The following is a 16,108-nucleotide window of genomic DNA, read 5'->3' on the forward strand; positions in this document are numbered from 1 at the left end:
TGGGCTAAATTAATTAGTTAGCAAATTTATTTAAAAATAATAATTTGACTTGTTTAATATAGAAAAAAATTTAAGAAAAATAGGGATATTCGATTCTTATTCAGTTCTTGGTCTAGAATCAAAAATCAAATCAAACCCGTTAGTTCTCGGTTCAGATATTCATTCGGATATTTAACTCAAAAAAAACCACTCAATTCAGTTCGGATCGATTTGGGTTCAGTTCAATCCATTCGATTTGGAAGTTTTGTCCTACCCTAGTCAGGAGAGAGTAAAAAAAAATTAATTATTTTCCTATTGTACTTTTAAATAATTAAATAAACAACAAATAGCAATGTTCGAGAAAATATTTTTTCCATGCTAACATAATATTTAGAAAGAAGATAAAGTCTGGGACAAGATATGTTAATTAATTGAAAATTAAAGATATAAACGAGATGAAAAAATTGAGAATATAAATGCAAAAATGAGAAAAGATTGAGGATCTTCATTATAATTAAATGTAGCTCGATTACAAAAATCATGGCGCTTGTTTGTCAAAACTTAAAATTGTTTTAAAGCAATGGGTCGAAAGATTGTGATTAAGTGATTTAAAGAGTTGAATATTGATAGTCTGATTAACTTATAAGTTATTATCCGCTTTGACAAACAGGTTATCAAAGAAAGCGTCACTATGCAAGAAAGGTGAGAGATTTCTTAATAGAGTAATTACCGCGTTGGCCTTTTGCTTTGCTTTCTGGTGCCTCCACCTTTGCTTCTCAACTTTCCTTCTTCTTCTTGTTCATTTTCTTCGCTAAAATAAATTTCACCCATTAAACCATACATTTATAATCTCGCAATGGATCAATCGTTATTATTTTCAATTTAATTTCTAGTTTTGATCCGATCTGGAAAGAACCCACAAATTCTAGCCACTTTATCAGTGTTTTTCGAAGATTTTCCTTCAAGAATAATGATAAACTGTTCTTTAATCTGCATTCTCTAATAAGGTAAACTGAGAATCTTTCTCTCTTATTACGGCTTTTTCTTTTTACTATTTACTTTACTTGATTTGGTTTCATTTGGCAATGTAAAAGAAAGAGAATCTTGAAATCAATGCGACACAAGAATTGAATTACTTTGTGATCAAGCAGATTAGCTTTATCTTTGTCTGGACCTCTGTTTGTTTTGTTTTTGATAAATTGTGTTAATAGTGTCTAAATAAAGTGATTATTCATAGTTATTTTTAGTATTTTGAAGAAATTTTACAGTTTAGTTATGGTTGCTTAAATTATGCCACATTTTCTCTCTCCACAATCTATATGAGTTTCTTGATTTAACAAAATTTGATGGTACTATGGATTAAGCCATTTAAGCATGTCCTTTTTTTTCAATTCCCTTGAGAAAACTGCTTTATTTACATCCATTTTCAGTATATATTTTAGGTTTTGATTTTGTTCATTTCGATATGTATAAGTGCCTATGTCGACGAACTTAAAAGATTCACTCGTTGAGGGTACTTCACTGCCTGTGACTCCCGAAGCGGCAATTTCTGTTGAGTATCTTCCTCCTTCTGTCATTGAGACTAGTCGTCCTCCTCTTGTGCGATCTATTAAACAACATAGATATGAAGTCTGCTCGTCTGGATCTAATGCGATACCTACAGATCCAGAGATGAAGAAAACTTATACTCGAGCAGATTCCATGATCAGTTCAATATGCTCCTATAAATCATCCCATTTCAGCATGCAGAAGGATGATGCATCTGATTTGTTTACAGCACAGTTGAGATCAAATAATGGAAAAAAGCAAATTCCGGGCAGTGGCAATGGCAATGGCAATGGCAATGGACATGAAGAAATGGGAGAGGATTCAACTCGGGAGCAGGCTTTGACATTGGATAGCAAAGATTATATCCCACATCCTGTTGATGAGACCGAGAATTCCCATTCTAATGACCTTTTGGAACCTGTGGATTTCTCTTTGTATTCTGCAGCTAAAGGAGCTATTGAGCTTTTAAACGACAACTTGCCATCTAAATCAGGAAATAGATACTGCTCGAGTCCTCAAAACAGTTTTTACTCAGCACAGTACGTGGAAGCCAAACAGAGCTTTACAAACACTGAAGTTAGTGAATGTGCGAGCAGTGTCAAGAAGTCTGGTAAAAGTGGGGAAGTTAGCAACTTGTGTGATTATATGGAGAGTGGGAAAACGAGTATCCATAGAGGCAGCACGAGCAGCGATGTTAGTGATGAGAGCTGCTCAAGTAGTTTCAGTAGTGCTATGTACAAACCACACAAAGCAAACGACACAAGATGGGAAGCAATTCGAGCAGTCCGATCTCGTTATAATGGATCATTGGAATTAAAGCATTTCAGAATGTTGAAGAGATTGGGAGGTGGTGATATAGGCAGTGTTCATCTAGCAGAATTGATTGGAACAAGAACTTATTTTGCCATGAAAGTGATGGATAAAGAAGCTCTGGCAAGCCGGAAGAAACTTCCCAGAGCTCAGACGGAAAAAGAAATTTTGCAATCCCTGGATCATCCGTTTCTCCCCACGCTATATACTCATTTTGAGACAGAGAAATTCTCTTTTCTGGTCATGGAGTACTGCCCCGGGGGAGATTTGCATGCACTTAGGCAGAAACAACCCGGGAAGTTTTTCCCAGAGCATGCTGCCAGGTATGATCTGTAATCCTTGACTTTGATTGTGATTCTTGTTGATTGAACCTATGAGTGGGGAATTTGACTTTTTGGTAAATCATTTGTTCTCAATTAGATTCGATATTAACTTGTAAAAATTGTCCCTTTCCTTTGATTTAGTGTTGTTGGGGAAATCTTGTTGAACTTCAATGTGTGAATGGATGATCTAACTGATAGGAATATGAGCTCCTTTGGTCTAGTTGAAATTTGATTCCTATGCCCGCCATGGAATCTAGAACATTGATGTTTGGGAGTTGAGCGTTACATTTTGACTAAGGGTAACAGATTGGGGTTTGTACCGAGCTTAAACCTCTTGCGATAACTTAGACGATTTGATTTGAAAAGCCATGTTAATCATGAGGTTTATGTAGAGCTTCAAATGGTTTTTATTTCAAATGTTTATGAGTGTCTTATAGTTCCGAAAGAGAACAGATATGCAGGGTTATACATATCGACATGTTCATACTAATTTTTATAACTCTTCAGATTTTATGTGGCCGAAGTCCTCCTCGCTTTAGAGTATCTGCACATGCTCGGGATCATTTACAGAGATCTTAAACCAGAGAATATTTTGGTGAGAGAAGATGGGCATATAATGCTTTCAGATTTCGACCTCTCATTGAGGTGCGCTGTGAGCCCGACACTCGTCAAATTCTCAAATTCTAGCTCGAAACCAAAGAACTCGGGATACTGCATTGAGCCTTCATGTGCCATCCAGTCTGCTTGTATTCAACCCACATGTTTTGCACCACGGTTCATAAGCAAGTCCAAGAAAGAGAAGAAGTCCAAACCAAAGTTAGAAATAAATAATCAAGCGAATCCTCTTCCAGAACTTTTAGCCGAACCTACAAGCGCTCGATCGATGTCCTTTGTGGGTACACACGAATACCTGGCTCCTGAAATTATCAAAGGCGAAGGCCATGGCAGTGCAGTAGATTGGTGGACATTCGGGATCTTTCTATACGAGCTTCTGTTCGGGAGAACACCTTTCAAGGGAGCAGCGAACAGGGCTACTTTGTTTAATGTTGTTGGACAGCCTCTAAGATTTCCAGAGTCGCCTACAGTTAGCTTCGCTGCACGAGACTTGATCCGAGGTTTGCTGGTGAAAGAACCACAGCATCGCCTCGCGTATAGACGTGGAGCTACAGAAATCAAACAGCATCCATTTTTCCAGAGCGTGAATATTGAACTACTTCGTCTAAAATTCAGTTTGATGATGTGTATTTAAGTATTCAATGCCCAACTTGCACCTGTTTGGTCCCATTAAATTAAATTTCATTTTTCTCTCTCTCCTATTTTCAATTATTTAATCTTCCGTAAAATAATATTACTTATAAAATGATTTTTTTTTAACCACTCATTCTTCAAAAATATATTATTCTATTCATTTTAATTTGAAAAAATGGGCCCAAACGGGGCTTTCCAAACCGAATCACCGGCAGATTGCCTTCACAAGATTCACTTTCCACCCAAAAAAGTTCACAAGCAAATAACTGGGAATTTATTGCTACATTTTCATCATATTTTAGAATTTTGTTTCTAATACAATTTTCAGTGGGGAAAAATGTTAAAATCTGGTAAATTTTTAATAATTTTGATTACTAACTTGTAATTATTTATTATGTGGATCGTATTTTTTTTCATATAAAATATTCATTTTGGCCTGACTTTACCATTTCATTTAAATTATAAAATTTATATGTAATTTCTAAAATATATTTTAGCACATAACATGTGACATATTTATGAATTCAGTCTTAAAATGATAAATAATAATAAATATTATGATAAAAATATTTCCTAAACCCTTTGATATACATATTATTATTAGTGTATGATCAATATTAATGTATAGGATTGTTTGAATATATTTGGTATTTTAGTGAATTAATTACAATATTTTAATTTTAAAAATCCATTAAATACATTATTACAGGTTTCCGTATGCGCAGAATACAGTTTTTAATTAATTAATTAATTTTATTTTTTCAAGGTCAAATTTGAGCTTATTTGAAACAGCTTTAAAAAACTAATTTCTACTATATAGGCACATTTTTAATTTGAATTGAAGTTTTGTTTGTCATTTCTTTGAATAAATTAAGAACTTGTTTGGTAGGGATTTTGATAATTGATTTTTTGATCGTTAGAGGTAAAATGAGTCCTACCCGTGAGAGAAAAATTCAAAAATGACGATTAAATTAATAAAATAACGGTCAAAAAATTGATTTTAATTGACTTTTAATTCGTAACAAACAAGCAGTAAGACTCGTTGACATGACTTTTAAAAAGTCAAACGGAAATTTTGAGGTATAAAAGGCTTCTTGTGGACAAATTTGACTAATTTTATAAAACTGCTCATCCTAATTAAAAGAATTTTTAAAGAAGGGTAGTTTGATATACTTTATCTCAAGATACTTTCAGACTAGAATTTTTATTTAGAAATTAATTTTAAAACAAAAATTAAGATAATTTCTTCAAAAACTCTTCTAAAAAACGAAAATAAATGTAAAAAATTATGTCAAACGAACTCTACAAAAAAAAAAAAAAAGGAAAAAAAAATGAAGAAAAAAGTCAAGCCGCTGCGATGTGCCAAAGTATACGACTCTTCCATAGACTAGAAGCTACTGACTATTATGGGTTAGTTTGAAATTATGAGAAGAAAATGTGTAGATAGGAAAGCACCGACAGCACCTTGGAGAAAACTAAGGCCTACAGGATTAAAATTTATGATTATTAGCTATTCATTTTGGCCCTATTCGTCAATATATTTTTCAAATTTTATTTATATACTCGTTTTCAATCACATATTTATATAATAAAATATTTTAAATATAAATCCAAAATTTTTTCCTACCTTTTAATTTACATTTTTTTAAAAATCACTATTCAAAACTTTATTTTTCAAAAGTATGGTTGTCACACAGGGGCTTTATCACCCAAAATAGTATTTAACATGTGACAATTTTTTCTTTTGTAAGAACTCGATGAAATGATTTGTACCCGAGAACAAATACCGTATACGGATAAATTTGTATGTATCAAAACAAGCAAGAGTCGATTCCCTGTCACGTGATAAAATAATACATAAAACTAGAAAATTAGAAAGTCCTCTTTCAAAAACTTTACAAAGGTGAAAAAAAAAAGAAAAAAAAGAATTAGGTATATTTTGAATTGTTAATTAAACACGAATACACACTATATATATATTTTCAAAACGTATAAATGTTGGCTTTCTAGCCGTGCGACAAAACATGGTAAGGCCCCTTTTGGGAGTGATTTTGAGAATTGATTTTGTGACTGTTAAAAGAAAAGTAGGGGTTATCTATGAGAGAAGAAGTCAAATTTTACGGTTGAAATAGTGAAATAACGGTTAAAAAATCAATTTTTTTAGGTGAAAAATTACTCCCAAATAAGCTCTAAATCAATGCATAAAACTAGAAAAATAACGAGTCCTCTTTTCAAAAACTTTACAAAGGTGGGGGGGGAATAAAGTTTGACTTCTTCTCTTTCAGGTGGTCCTCACTTTTCACCTAACGGTTATAAAATCAATTCTCAAAATCGTTCCCAAACGGGACCTTAATATAGTTAGCCGCCATTTTTTATTTCTTCACTTAGATGTGAGATCCACTTTTATCTATAACTATTAAAAAATTGATTCTAAGAATTAGTACCAAACAGACCCTAGGAAGATTTTGAATTGTTAAGTAAGCACGAATAAACACTATAATACTATATATTATCAAAACGTATAAACGTTGGCTTTCTAACCGTGCGACAAATCAAGCAAAAAAGATAAACAAATTATTATTATTATTATTATTATTATTATTATTATTATTATTATTATTATTATTATTATTTTGCTTTTTTTGGAAGAAATAATGAAAGATTACTAAAAAAGATAGGGAACAAAAACTGGTGGGATCATCTTCTCTTGTTGTGTGGGATTGTCCCCTATGCGAGGATCCATTTCCATGTGCAACTTTAATAATTTTCTTTTTAATTCCAAAGTGAAAAAACAATACTGCATGATTTCATATAAAAAAATCATATCCTTTTTCAATGGAAGCATCTTGTGTTCTTTCCCTTCCGCTCTGCATTGTCCCCTCTCGTACTCTTGCAATTTATAATCACTTACCAACGGGCTCGAATACAGGACAAAAATGAATAGATTGACTTGACAGCGCTTATTTGGATTTTTTTTATTATTTTTATTTTTCAAACTGTTTAATCATATATCGATACCTATCCACCTGTTTTTTAATATGTTTTTTAACCTGTTTGTGTAAGTTATTATTAAATAAGCGAAAGTAAAGATACTTGGTCAGAGTTGGGACAGATGACAAGAGCCTGCGTGTATTTGTTTGAAGAATTATGCTACACAAATAGGCCTAAAAACAAATTCAAAAATGGGGGAACACGTGTCGGAACATAGTTGGACAGTTTGAAAAATAAAAAAATCAAACACCAATCAGCAACTGTCATGTCAATTTCTCTTTTTATTTCTTATCTTTGAGTCTGCACAAACGTCATTATTGTTTTTTGAATATTTTTTTTATTTTTTCAAACTGTTCAATTAATGATCAAGGTGTCACCCTGTCACGTTAGCATAACTCAAAATAATTAGCTTTGCCCCCACTGTTTCTGACATATACTTCAATTCCTTCCTTGGCTTTATCTCTGCAGATCAACGAAGTACACAAAAAAGAAAATGCACAAATTTGAGTTTTAGCAGAGAGAAAAGCTCAAACAGACTCTCTACCTCCACCTCCACTCCACTCCACAACTTCAAATTCCTTTTTTGTACTTGGAAAATCCATTCTTGATTGTTTAATGGTCTTCTTCTGTTTCCAATGAACATTAGTTTTTTGGTTGTGGGATCTCTGAAATCATGTAGGAAATTACTCTTTTGCTTCAGAATCACAAACATTTAGGGATTTCGGTTCATGAATTTGGGGTATGGGTTTTGCTGTGTATAGTTGTTTATTGAGTATATTTTGATTTGGGATTTACTTTAAATGTGCAAAGACCTATTATAAAAGTTTTGATCTTGGAATTGGGTTTTAGGAGAAAGAGGTTTGTAGAAAAATGGGATCTGGGAATGGGTTTTATTCGGGTTCAGAGTTCAATTTGGACCCGAAGTGGTTGGTTGATCCGAATTATCTTTTCGTGGGACCGAAGATTGGAGAAGGAGCTCATGCTAAGGTTTATGAGGGGAAGTAAGTTGACTTTGGCCTTCTGTCTGAATCTTGATTTCTGAAAGTTAAATATTTATAATTTTGAAAGAAGTAGGAATGGAAGAAATAAAAGATCAGATAAAAAAATTGTTGCATATCATTTGTTTGTATTTTGAACTTTAAAAGTAAGTTGTGCTGTGATTTCGTGAACAATAAGATATATGTAATGGTTAATTGCTGTGAATCAATGAGTAAGATCTTGTCTATATTGTTACAAATGGAGTTTTCGATATGTGAGAATTAATCCTCTTTCGGAAGTATATATTGCAGTGCTTACACCAGACACTTGTTTCACTATGAAAAATTAATACCGCATAAGGTTATTAAACAGGATCTTTGGTGTTTCTGTATTATACTCCAGATATAAAAATCAGAATGTCGCGATCAAAATAGTTCAGAAAGGGGAGACGCCAGAAGAGGTTGCCAAGAGGGAAGGCAGATTTGCGAGAGAAGTCGCAATGTTGTCCAAAGTTCAACACAAGAATCTGGTTAAGGTTTTGTGATATTATTATTTATATATTGTTATGACCGTGAAATCTGGCTGATTATAGGTGTTTACATATGTACATGCATCTAGATATGGAATCCGTGTATATATGCATATATAGGCATGTTTGGTATACAGAGGGTTGGAGTTGGGTTAGATAGCACTGGACAATATTACGGAAGAAAAAGAAGTTAAATACATGTCTAGTCCTATTCAGCACTACCTACCAAACATTTTGAATTTCACTTGCTTCCATCATTTTAAGAATTCTACTTCAAGCAGTTTATCGGAGCTTGCAAGGAACCTGTCATGGTGATTGTAACTGAGCTTCTGCTTGGTGGGACACTCCGGAAATACTTGCTAAACATGCGGCCCAAATGCCTGGATGTGAGAGTTGCAATTGGATTTGCACTTGATATAGCTCGTGCAATGGAATGTTTGCACTCGCATGGAATCATACATCGTGACCTTAAACCCGGTGAGAATTATTCCTTGTTATTCATTGATCTATTATGCGTGTTCTCTTAAGGAAATGGATCTCAGTAGCCAAAAAGAAATTGGAAAAGTTAGACTGCTGTTATTGAAATCCCCATGAAATTGATGGGTGGTGTTAAGAGTTCATTTTCTGATGCCCAATTTTTGAATCATCAAAAAGGGGTTTAGGCTTTGTTTATCTTTTGATGTAATGACAACGATAAAGATCTCTTGATATCTGCTTTAAGTTTTCAAGTTCTAGGAGCTTGTTCTTGGGATTGCAGATTCAGTGGTGTTTGTTTTTTAACATGAAAGTGACCTCGGTCCAGTACACAAATACTGATGACAATGCTCTCCGGTATTGGATCGAGTGGTTGAGAGGCTTGAAAGAGAACATTTTGGGGTGTATGATACCCTAGGTTGTGGATATAAAGGATTAGTGTCCCTTTGAAACAAGATAACAAAAATCCTTTGTAAACCCCCCACCCTCGCTCAATGGAAAATTAAATAAATAAACAACACTATGAATCACCCACCCCCCACTCCCCCCCTCCCCCAAAAAAAAAAATAATAATAAAAATTATGAATCCCCAAAAAAATAATAATAATAATAATAATTATGAATCACCTTTTGATTTTATGAAGAAAATCGTCACGAGCTAAGTGAAAGTAAGATATCCATAATTATACAGTTCTTAGTCTTGGTGAGGCCAGTTGATTCTTGATCTGAGGTTGAAGTAAGAAAAAGGCTCATTATATGATTTACGTGAGAGAGAATTTTTTCTACCGTGCATGTTATTACTGTGTTGTATATTTGTCTTGTCAGAACATATTCTTTCTTTTTACTATTTGACTTTTTTTATCGTTACTCTTGAAAGAGAAATTTGTTAGTCTATTATTAAAACTTGCGTATAATTGTAACTGCCAAACAATTTATTTCCCAGTTGGTTAAGGATTGTTGGTTTCACAACTGAGGTCAAGGGATCAAAGATTGGTATTTCCCTCCCCTCCACTCCTCCTGCAACCCCTTCATCGATTTTTTTTAAAAAAATAAAATAAAAATAAAAATTGAAGTTCTACAGTACAGGAAGCACAGATATCTGAAGTTGTGCTGAAGTCTGGCGTCAAGTTTGTGAAATGCATTACAAGATATCTGTGGCATTTTAAACACTCTGTCTCTGTGATAGAAAGCTTCTGTTGAGCAAGATAATCTAGTCATACAGATCTGTATATTTACCAAAAATAATTAGTTCTCCTGTATTTCATGCACGTGACGTTTAAAAATGTGCAGCTTAATTTGTTATTCCATGATTGCATCTCTTTCCTTTTCAATAAAACAAGATATAACACGTTCTTTTGGATCTCTGCTAAAAGCTTTCTTGATTTATCTATGATTTTTTCCCCCCATCCAGAAAACTTGCTCTTAACAGCAGACCACAAAACTGTTAAACTTGCGGATTTTGGTTTGGCAAGAGAAGAATCATTGACTGAGATGATGACTGCCGAGACTGGAACATATCGATGGATGGCCCCAGAGGTAATTTAACTGACCTTTGTTTATTTTCAATTCTTCTGTTACTTCGTGGATCAACTAGAATGCTGAAAATCCCTTTTTATTTGCGTAAATGATTGCAGCTCTATAGTACAGTAACACTGAGACATGGAGAGAAGAAGCATTATAATCACAAAGTTGATGCTTACAGTTTCGCTATTGTACTGTGGGAGCTCATACATAACAAGTTACCATTTGAAGGCATGTCAAATCTGCAGGCAGCCTATGCAGCTGCTTTTAAAGTAATTTCCTTTCCCGTACTTTCAACTCTTCACACCTTTTCTACTTAATCTTAATTTCTTTTGAGGGTCTTTGTGTTTTTGTTATGCTGGGTGTGAGGTTGGAAAGCGGGGAGGTGTGGTAGCATTATGCCCTAATCCCGATTAGAAAAGCAATAATGAAATCAAAAGCATGCAAAAACGCACAGATTTATAGTAGTTCACTTTCAATGTGAAATTTATGTCCACTTGCCTCCGTAGGTTTTTGTCTATAACAAAAAATAAGGGTACAAAGGATCTCTTGCCTTCCTTGACCCTAAAGTTGACCTCTCTGTAAAATCCTTTCTATGGTAGGAAACATTAGGGTGAACTAATATGTGAATGGGCTACTTAATATACTCAATCAAAGTTTCTCCATCAAGGGGATAACGGAACAATATTAGGCTCTTCACAGTCCACCCTTCACAAATTTTTTTTCCCTCCCTTTGTGAATGACTCCTTCATCTGGTTATGTGTCAACATGGTAAGGGAGATATTCCTCGTTCATATTTGTTTAGAAAAATCAAATCAGTTTACGTTTCAAATTTTATTTACCATTCATATCTTCCTTCTCAGAATGTAAGGCCGAGTGCGGATGATCTTCCTGATGATTTAGCTTTAATTGTGACTTCATGTTGGAAAGAGGATCCAAATGCCAGGCCCAACTTCAGTCAGATAATTCAGATGCTTCTTCATTCTCTCTCAACAATTTCACCTCCTGAACATGTTGCGCCTCCGAGACTTTTCACTTCTGAGAATGCTGTTTTCCCACCTGAATCTCCCGGCACAAGCTCTTTGATGGCAAAGAGGGACGACCACACAGGGGATACGCCAAAAATGCCAATGGAGAATGAGCCAAGAGGATTCTTCTTCTGTTTTAACCAGTGCTACTAATCTCAAAAGAAAATGGTAATTGGGATTTCAACTATCAGGCCAAAGACATTACAAGCAGAAATCCTTTAGGTCATGTTTGGAACGCAATGATGGACATGACCAGACAATACAATGGACAAGATTCAAACATTGTTTTCTCTGGTATTGACTAATCCACATTACCAAACATGTCATTAGCATATAAAGATGTTAATTTTCAACTTAGTGTTAAATATAAAAAGTCCCTTTACTGTTATTATATCAGCTGACTCAAATGCTGGAAACCCTTTTAGATTATAGAGTTTGGGTTGCTGTGATGTATTATGGCTGTAAAATAAGAGATCCATCCAAAGGCCTTTACTCCATTATTTTGTTAAAATTTTGCATTTATGCTTGGCTGCCAGTTTCTGAGCATTTATTCTTGTTGAATTTCCCATCCTTATGGATATATGTTAGTGTGACTGCCGGTGGAGTTGTCTATTGTTGATCTCTATGATAAATTTACCCAGGTTCTCAGAGACGGTGGTCTATCATCCGGATGGAAACCTGGAAATGAAAGCTGTTTTATTTTTCAGATACTTCAACCAAATCGATTGGACCCCAGAAAAGGGCATTTGCTAAAACTTGCGCAGTTTCTTGAATACTCGTTGCAGATAAGATAGTTTGTTAAAAAATAAAAAATAAAATAATTCCCAGCTCTTTTTAGGTCTTGCAACGTTAACCCATGATATGTGTGTGTGTGTGTGTGTGTGTGTGTGTGTGTATATATATATTCAAAAACTGTTCTATTTTGCAGAAATGTCAATAGGGAAAAAGAAATAGCATATAACCATAGAAAAACACTTAAGGTGTATTTGATTGCGAGCATGAAATTTCTATGAAAAAAATAAATTTTAGAATTTATTTGTATGGAAATTATTAATTAGATATGTTCAATTGATTTAATTTTAGACCTAAAAAATATTATATTTATCTATTTTTTATTAATGGATAGATGAGAGAGAAAAAGATAATGAATTACTTGAAAAATAAAAATCGTCCCTCTTTAAGAAAATGGTTTCCTTATTTTCGAGAAAAATATGGTGACATGACCAAAAATTGAAAAATATTTTTCATGAAAAAATTGTATGAAAAAAATTGTTAATCAAACACTCCAAAGGTATAAATTTGAGTAAAAATTTAACATTTACCATGGAAAATAAAGTCAATCAAATACACTCTTAATAATAATGATATACTTATGACTGATATCTACTATAATACTATAAAACATAATACATAACCCAAGATTACTGCTATTCAAAATTCCTCCTTTAATGATCTATAAATGAAAATTAAATCGGCTAACATTACGGGAAGCAATAGTTGTCATTCCATTTTTCCTTCAAATTCAAATTCAATTAAGTTTGATTATGTATTCATAAACGATAAGTTGAAGGAAATTATCCAATAGCAGCTCAACTGTGTCTAGGTTAAAAATTCAAATTTGATTCAGTCATATGCAATCTTCGATCTGGTTGGCTTATCAAATTTGAGCAAGCTGTTCAACGAAATCCTAACTGCTTTACAGTTAAGGTAATATGCTGTGTGTGAATTAGATTATGGAGAATGTGATTTTACGTTTTAAGTAGTATGAATATTATTGAAAATTTGGGACTCAGTAATCCGATTAAATGTAACAAAAGAATCGGGCAACAATAGAAGTCCTAAAGAGGAAGGGGTAGAAGCAGTCAACCGTCGAGAAATGAACATATTATGTAAAAGGTTGAACCCCAACCTTAAGGGCTCCCACCATCTCGCCTCTAGAGCTTTGTGAGGAAGGTAAATCGCGGGATGTGCTCCAGCAGGCCAGGAAACAAGAGCTACTTCTACACTGCGCCTACAAGGAGTCCAATTCCATGTTTCAGGAATCGAACCCCCACACTGCGGCTGCCAGCAAGGCGTGAGATAACCTCACTCCCGTCCTTTGCACCACTAGGCTATGTCCCGGGGGGCAAAAATGAACATATTATGTTCTCTTATTATTGTCTGTTCAAGATGCTGAACAAGAAAGATTGATTTTGAAAAAGCATCAGTATTCTAAGAATGTATACGCAGTAGAAAAATTATGCGAATCCTTTAAAATATGAGACCCATATGGATAAATGATCAAATAATTATCCTTCCTTTCAGAGAAGCTAAAAAATAATATGAAGGCTCCATTGATGTGGTAATAATTTATTATCGGGATATAGCTCCTATTTGATGGAGAATAAAATCATATTTTTAATAGAAATGTACAGTTAAAAAGTTATGGAATTCATGAAATTTATGATTAAAATTGATTATTGACTTTAACATAGATTAAAATTTTAATTTTAATTAGTACGAAACAAGGAATTAGTTTCATCTTATGCTATGTATATTCTTCACCGGGTGTGATCCGTTACCGAGAATCATACTCCCTAAATAGGTGATGATTCTTGTAGGTTGGCTATTGAGTTCATTATGATGACATATCTGCAACATCATCTCATTACATTGGAATCTATTAAGTTATTCATTACTTGCAATAAGAAAACATATGAACTGCTTGTACCATTCTGTTGCAAATACATGGATCCTATTGATATGCTATCAATTGAACTCAGGATTGAAAAGAGGATAACTGTTATGAAAATAGAGTATGATGTAGGTGAAAGCATGGCCCCTCTGATTACAAATGACAACTCACTTGTCTTTTACTTGGGGCTGAAGAAGAAGCATTCCAATGTGCCTATGCACTAAGTGTAGAAGTTACAAATATAGTAATGAAGTTTCATGTGCTACATACCAAATGTTTGAAGTTTCAAAAGTGTTGTTGGAATAGGAAACTACGAACACAATTCATGTTTTGCATTAGTCGTGTGCATCAGTACCAACGGTGCAAAACTAATATGTTCAAAGTACGTTATATCAGAAATAGACATACTTACTCAATGGACGTAACCAATAGAGATCATAGACAATCAAACATTGCATTGATAGGTAATTGTATAAAGTACGAGAACATATCTGCAAGGAAATCTACACTCTTGTTGGCATAATACATGATATGGTAATGACATATGGTTTAATGTTGAGGTAAGGAAAGGCTTGAACGAGTTTAAGTAGAGGAATCCATGAATGAGGACATAATACTAAAACCTTGTTCAATTCTCATTAATTGGGAAAAAATTGAGTTTTGAATAGTATTTTTAAGAGAATGTGTGGTTAAAAAGTAGGGAAGAAATTTTTAGCATACATATAGAATATTTTATTGTGTAATTGTATGGTTGAAAATGATCCTATGGGAAACCATAAAATAAATTAGTAGATGTCAAACATGCACTAAATTGATTGTAATGGACATTACTTTCGTGGCATTTTAGGTGCATGTGTACAAGGTTGGAAACATTGCAACCCTGTAGATGTGATTGACGCAACGTTCTTAATTGGTAGATATGGGATGTCTTATTTGTTGCTTACAAACCAGATGTGAATAGCTGCATATTCATTCTAGCATTTGGCATCGAATATTCTGAGAACAATAATTCATGGAGTCGGTTCTATAAAGATTCAAGAAAGCTTATGGAAAGAGAGATGATATGTATATTGTTTCATATCATCATGCAAGCATTGATTATGCTGTATAGACGATATACTCTTGTGTAATGCATGGATTATGTACTCTATAAGTATTATACCCTAAGTCCAATCAACTTTGGACATAAATACTTTTGATATATAATTAATACAATTTAATGGCAGATCTATTATCTAATTAATAAACAATTAAATAAATAATAGAGTCCGTAAATTCAAATCTTCGTAATTTGTTAATCGCAAGGAGTTGTGATCGTGAGATACAAATTACATCTGATTGAATCTTAAATCATCCGTGGTAGTAAGTAATAACAAGATACGGATATCGTTATTACAGATAGACCATCACGTGTGACATTTCTTACTTGAGAAGTAAGAAATTGATCTCACAAGTTAAAGTGTGGTGACACTTAAATGAACACGTGGATGTTTTGTTATAGAACAAAACATTGAAGACCCGCCTAGAGATTCCACATGGATAACTATCTGAGTGTTAGTGGTTAATCTCTAACGTTCGACAGTGAAATTAGTCCTTTGACTTGAGGTCGTTATGGTACCTTATATGATGACAGTCATACTTCGGCGACATTGAATGTTGCTCTTAAACGGGCCGCTAATACGACATCGTTCGGGTACGTCAAGAATCGTATGAAGGTTGTAATTGATCAATAAAGGATTCGTCACTCTTAGATAGTAGGAGATTATGATCTTCGTTTTATTCAATTAAGTCGATGATGAAATCCTTGGTTAAGGTGTACTCATAAGTCGAAAAGGAGTTTTCGACTTATATTGACTTAATAGTGGAGTGAAAGATATGATCGTTAATCGAGATTGACACACTTCCATATCTCGTTATTGATCGGATCATATTGACGAAGAGATTCACGGTAAACGAACGAGTTTGGTTTTCTCATACCACGTTATATTTTTCTTCACATGTATTG

The 16,108-nt window shown here is 33.8% G+C and overlaps 2 protein-coding genes across 3 annotated transcripts; both read left to right on the forward strand.

Annotated features, from left to right (window-relative positions):
* The first annotated feature begins 708 nt into the window (after positions 1–708).
* LOC111392218 (serine/threonine-protein kinase D6PK-like) lies at positions 709–3,909 on the forward strand. Its single transcript, XM_023017508.1, has 3 exons — positions 709–986; positions 1,454–2,660; positions 3,168–3,909. Exons 2-3 carry the CDS (start codon positions 1,459–1,461, stop codon positions 3,907–3,909), a joined length of 1,944 nt encoding a protein of 647 aa, XP_022873276.1. The 5' UTR covers positions 709–986; positions 1,454–1,458.
* A 3,426-nt stretch (positions 3,910–7,335) lies between these two features.
* Positions 7,336–12,024, forward strand: LOC111392213 (serine/threonine-protein kinase HT1-like). Of its 2 annotated transcripts, none has more exons than XM_023017498.1 (6): positions 7,336–7,900; positions 8,280–8,406; positions 8,688–8,883; positions 10,292–10,416; positions 10,515–10,673; positions 11,265–12,024. In XM_023017498.1, the coding sequence occupies exons 1-6, from the start codon at positions 7,770–7,772 to the stop codon at positions 11,580–11,582; spliced, it is 1,056 nt and encodes a 351-aa protein (XP_022873266.1). In that variant the 5' UTR covers positions 7,336–7,769; the 3' UTR covers positions 11,583–12,024. The 2 variants fall into 2 exon arrangements, with proteins under 2 accessions (XP_022873266.1, XP_022873265.1); XM_023017497.1 differs by having other exon boundaries at positions 7,337–7,900; positions 8,280–8,412.
* The last annotated feature ends 4,084 nt before the right edge of the window (positions 12,025–16,108 follow it).

This window comes from Olea europaea, unplaced genomic scaffold (genome assembly GCF_002742605.1).
Source record: "Olea europaea var. sylvestris unplaced genomic scaffold, O_europaea_v1 scaffold903, whole genome shotgun sequence".
In the NCBI taxonomy this organism is placed as follows: Eukaryota; Viridiplantae; Streptophyta; class Magnoliopsida; order Lamiales; family Oleaceae; genus Olea; species Olea europaea.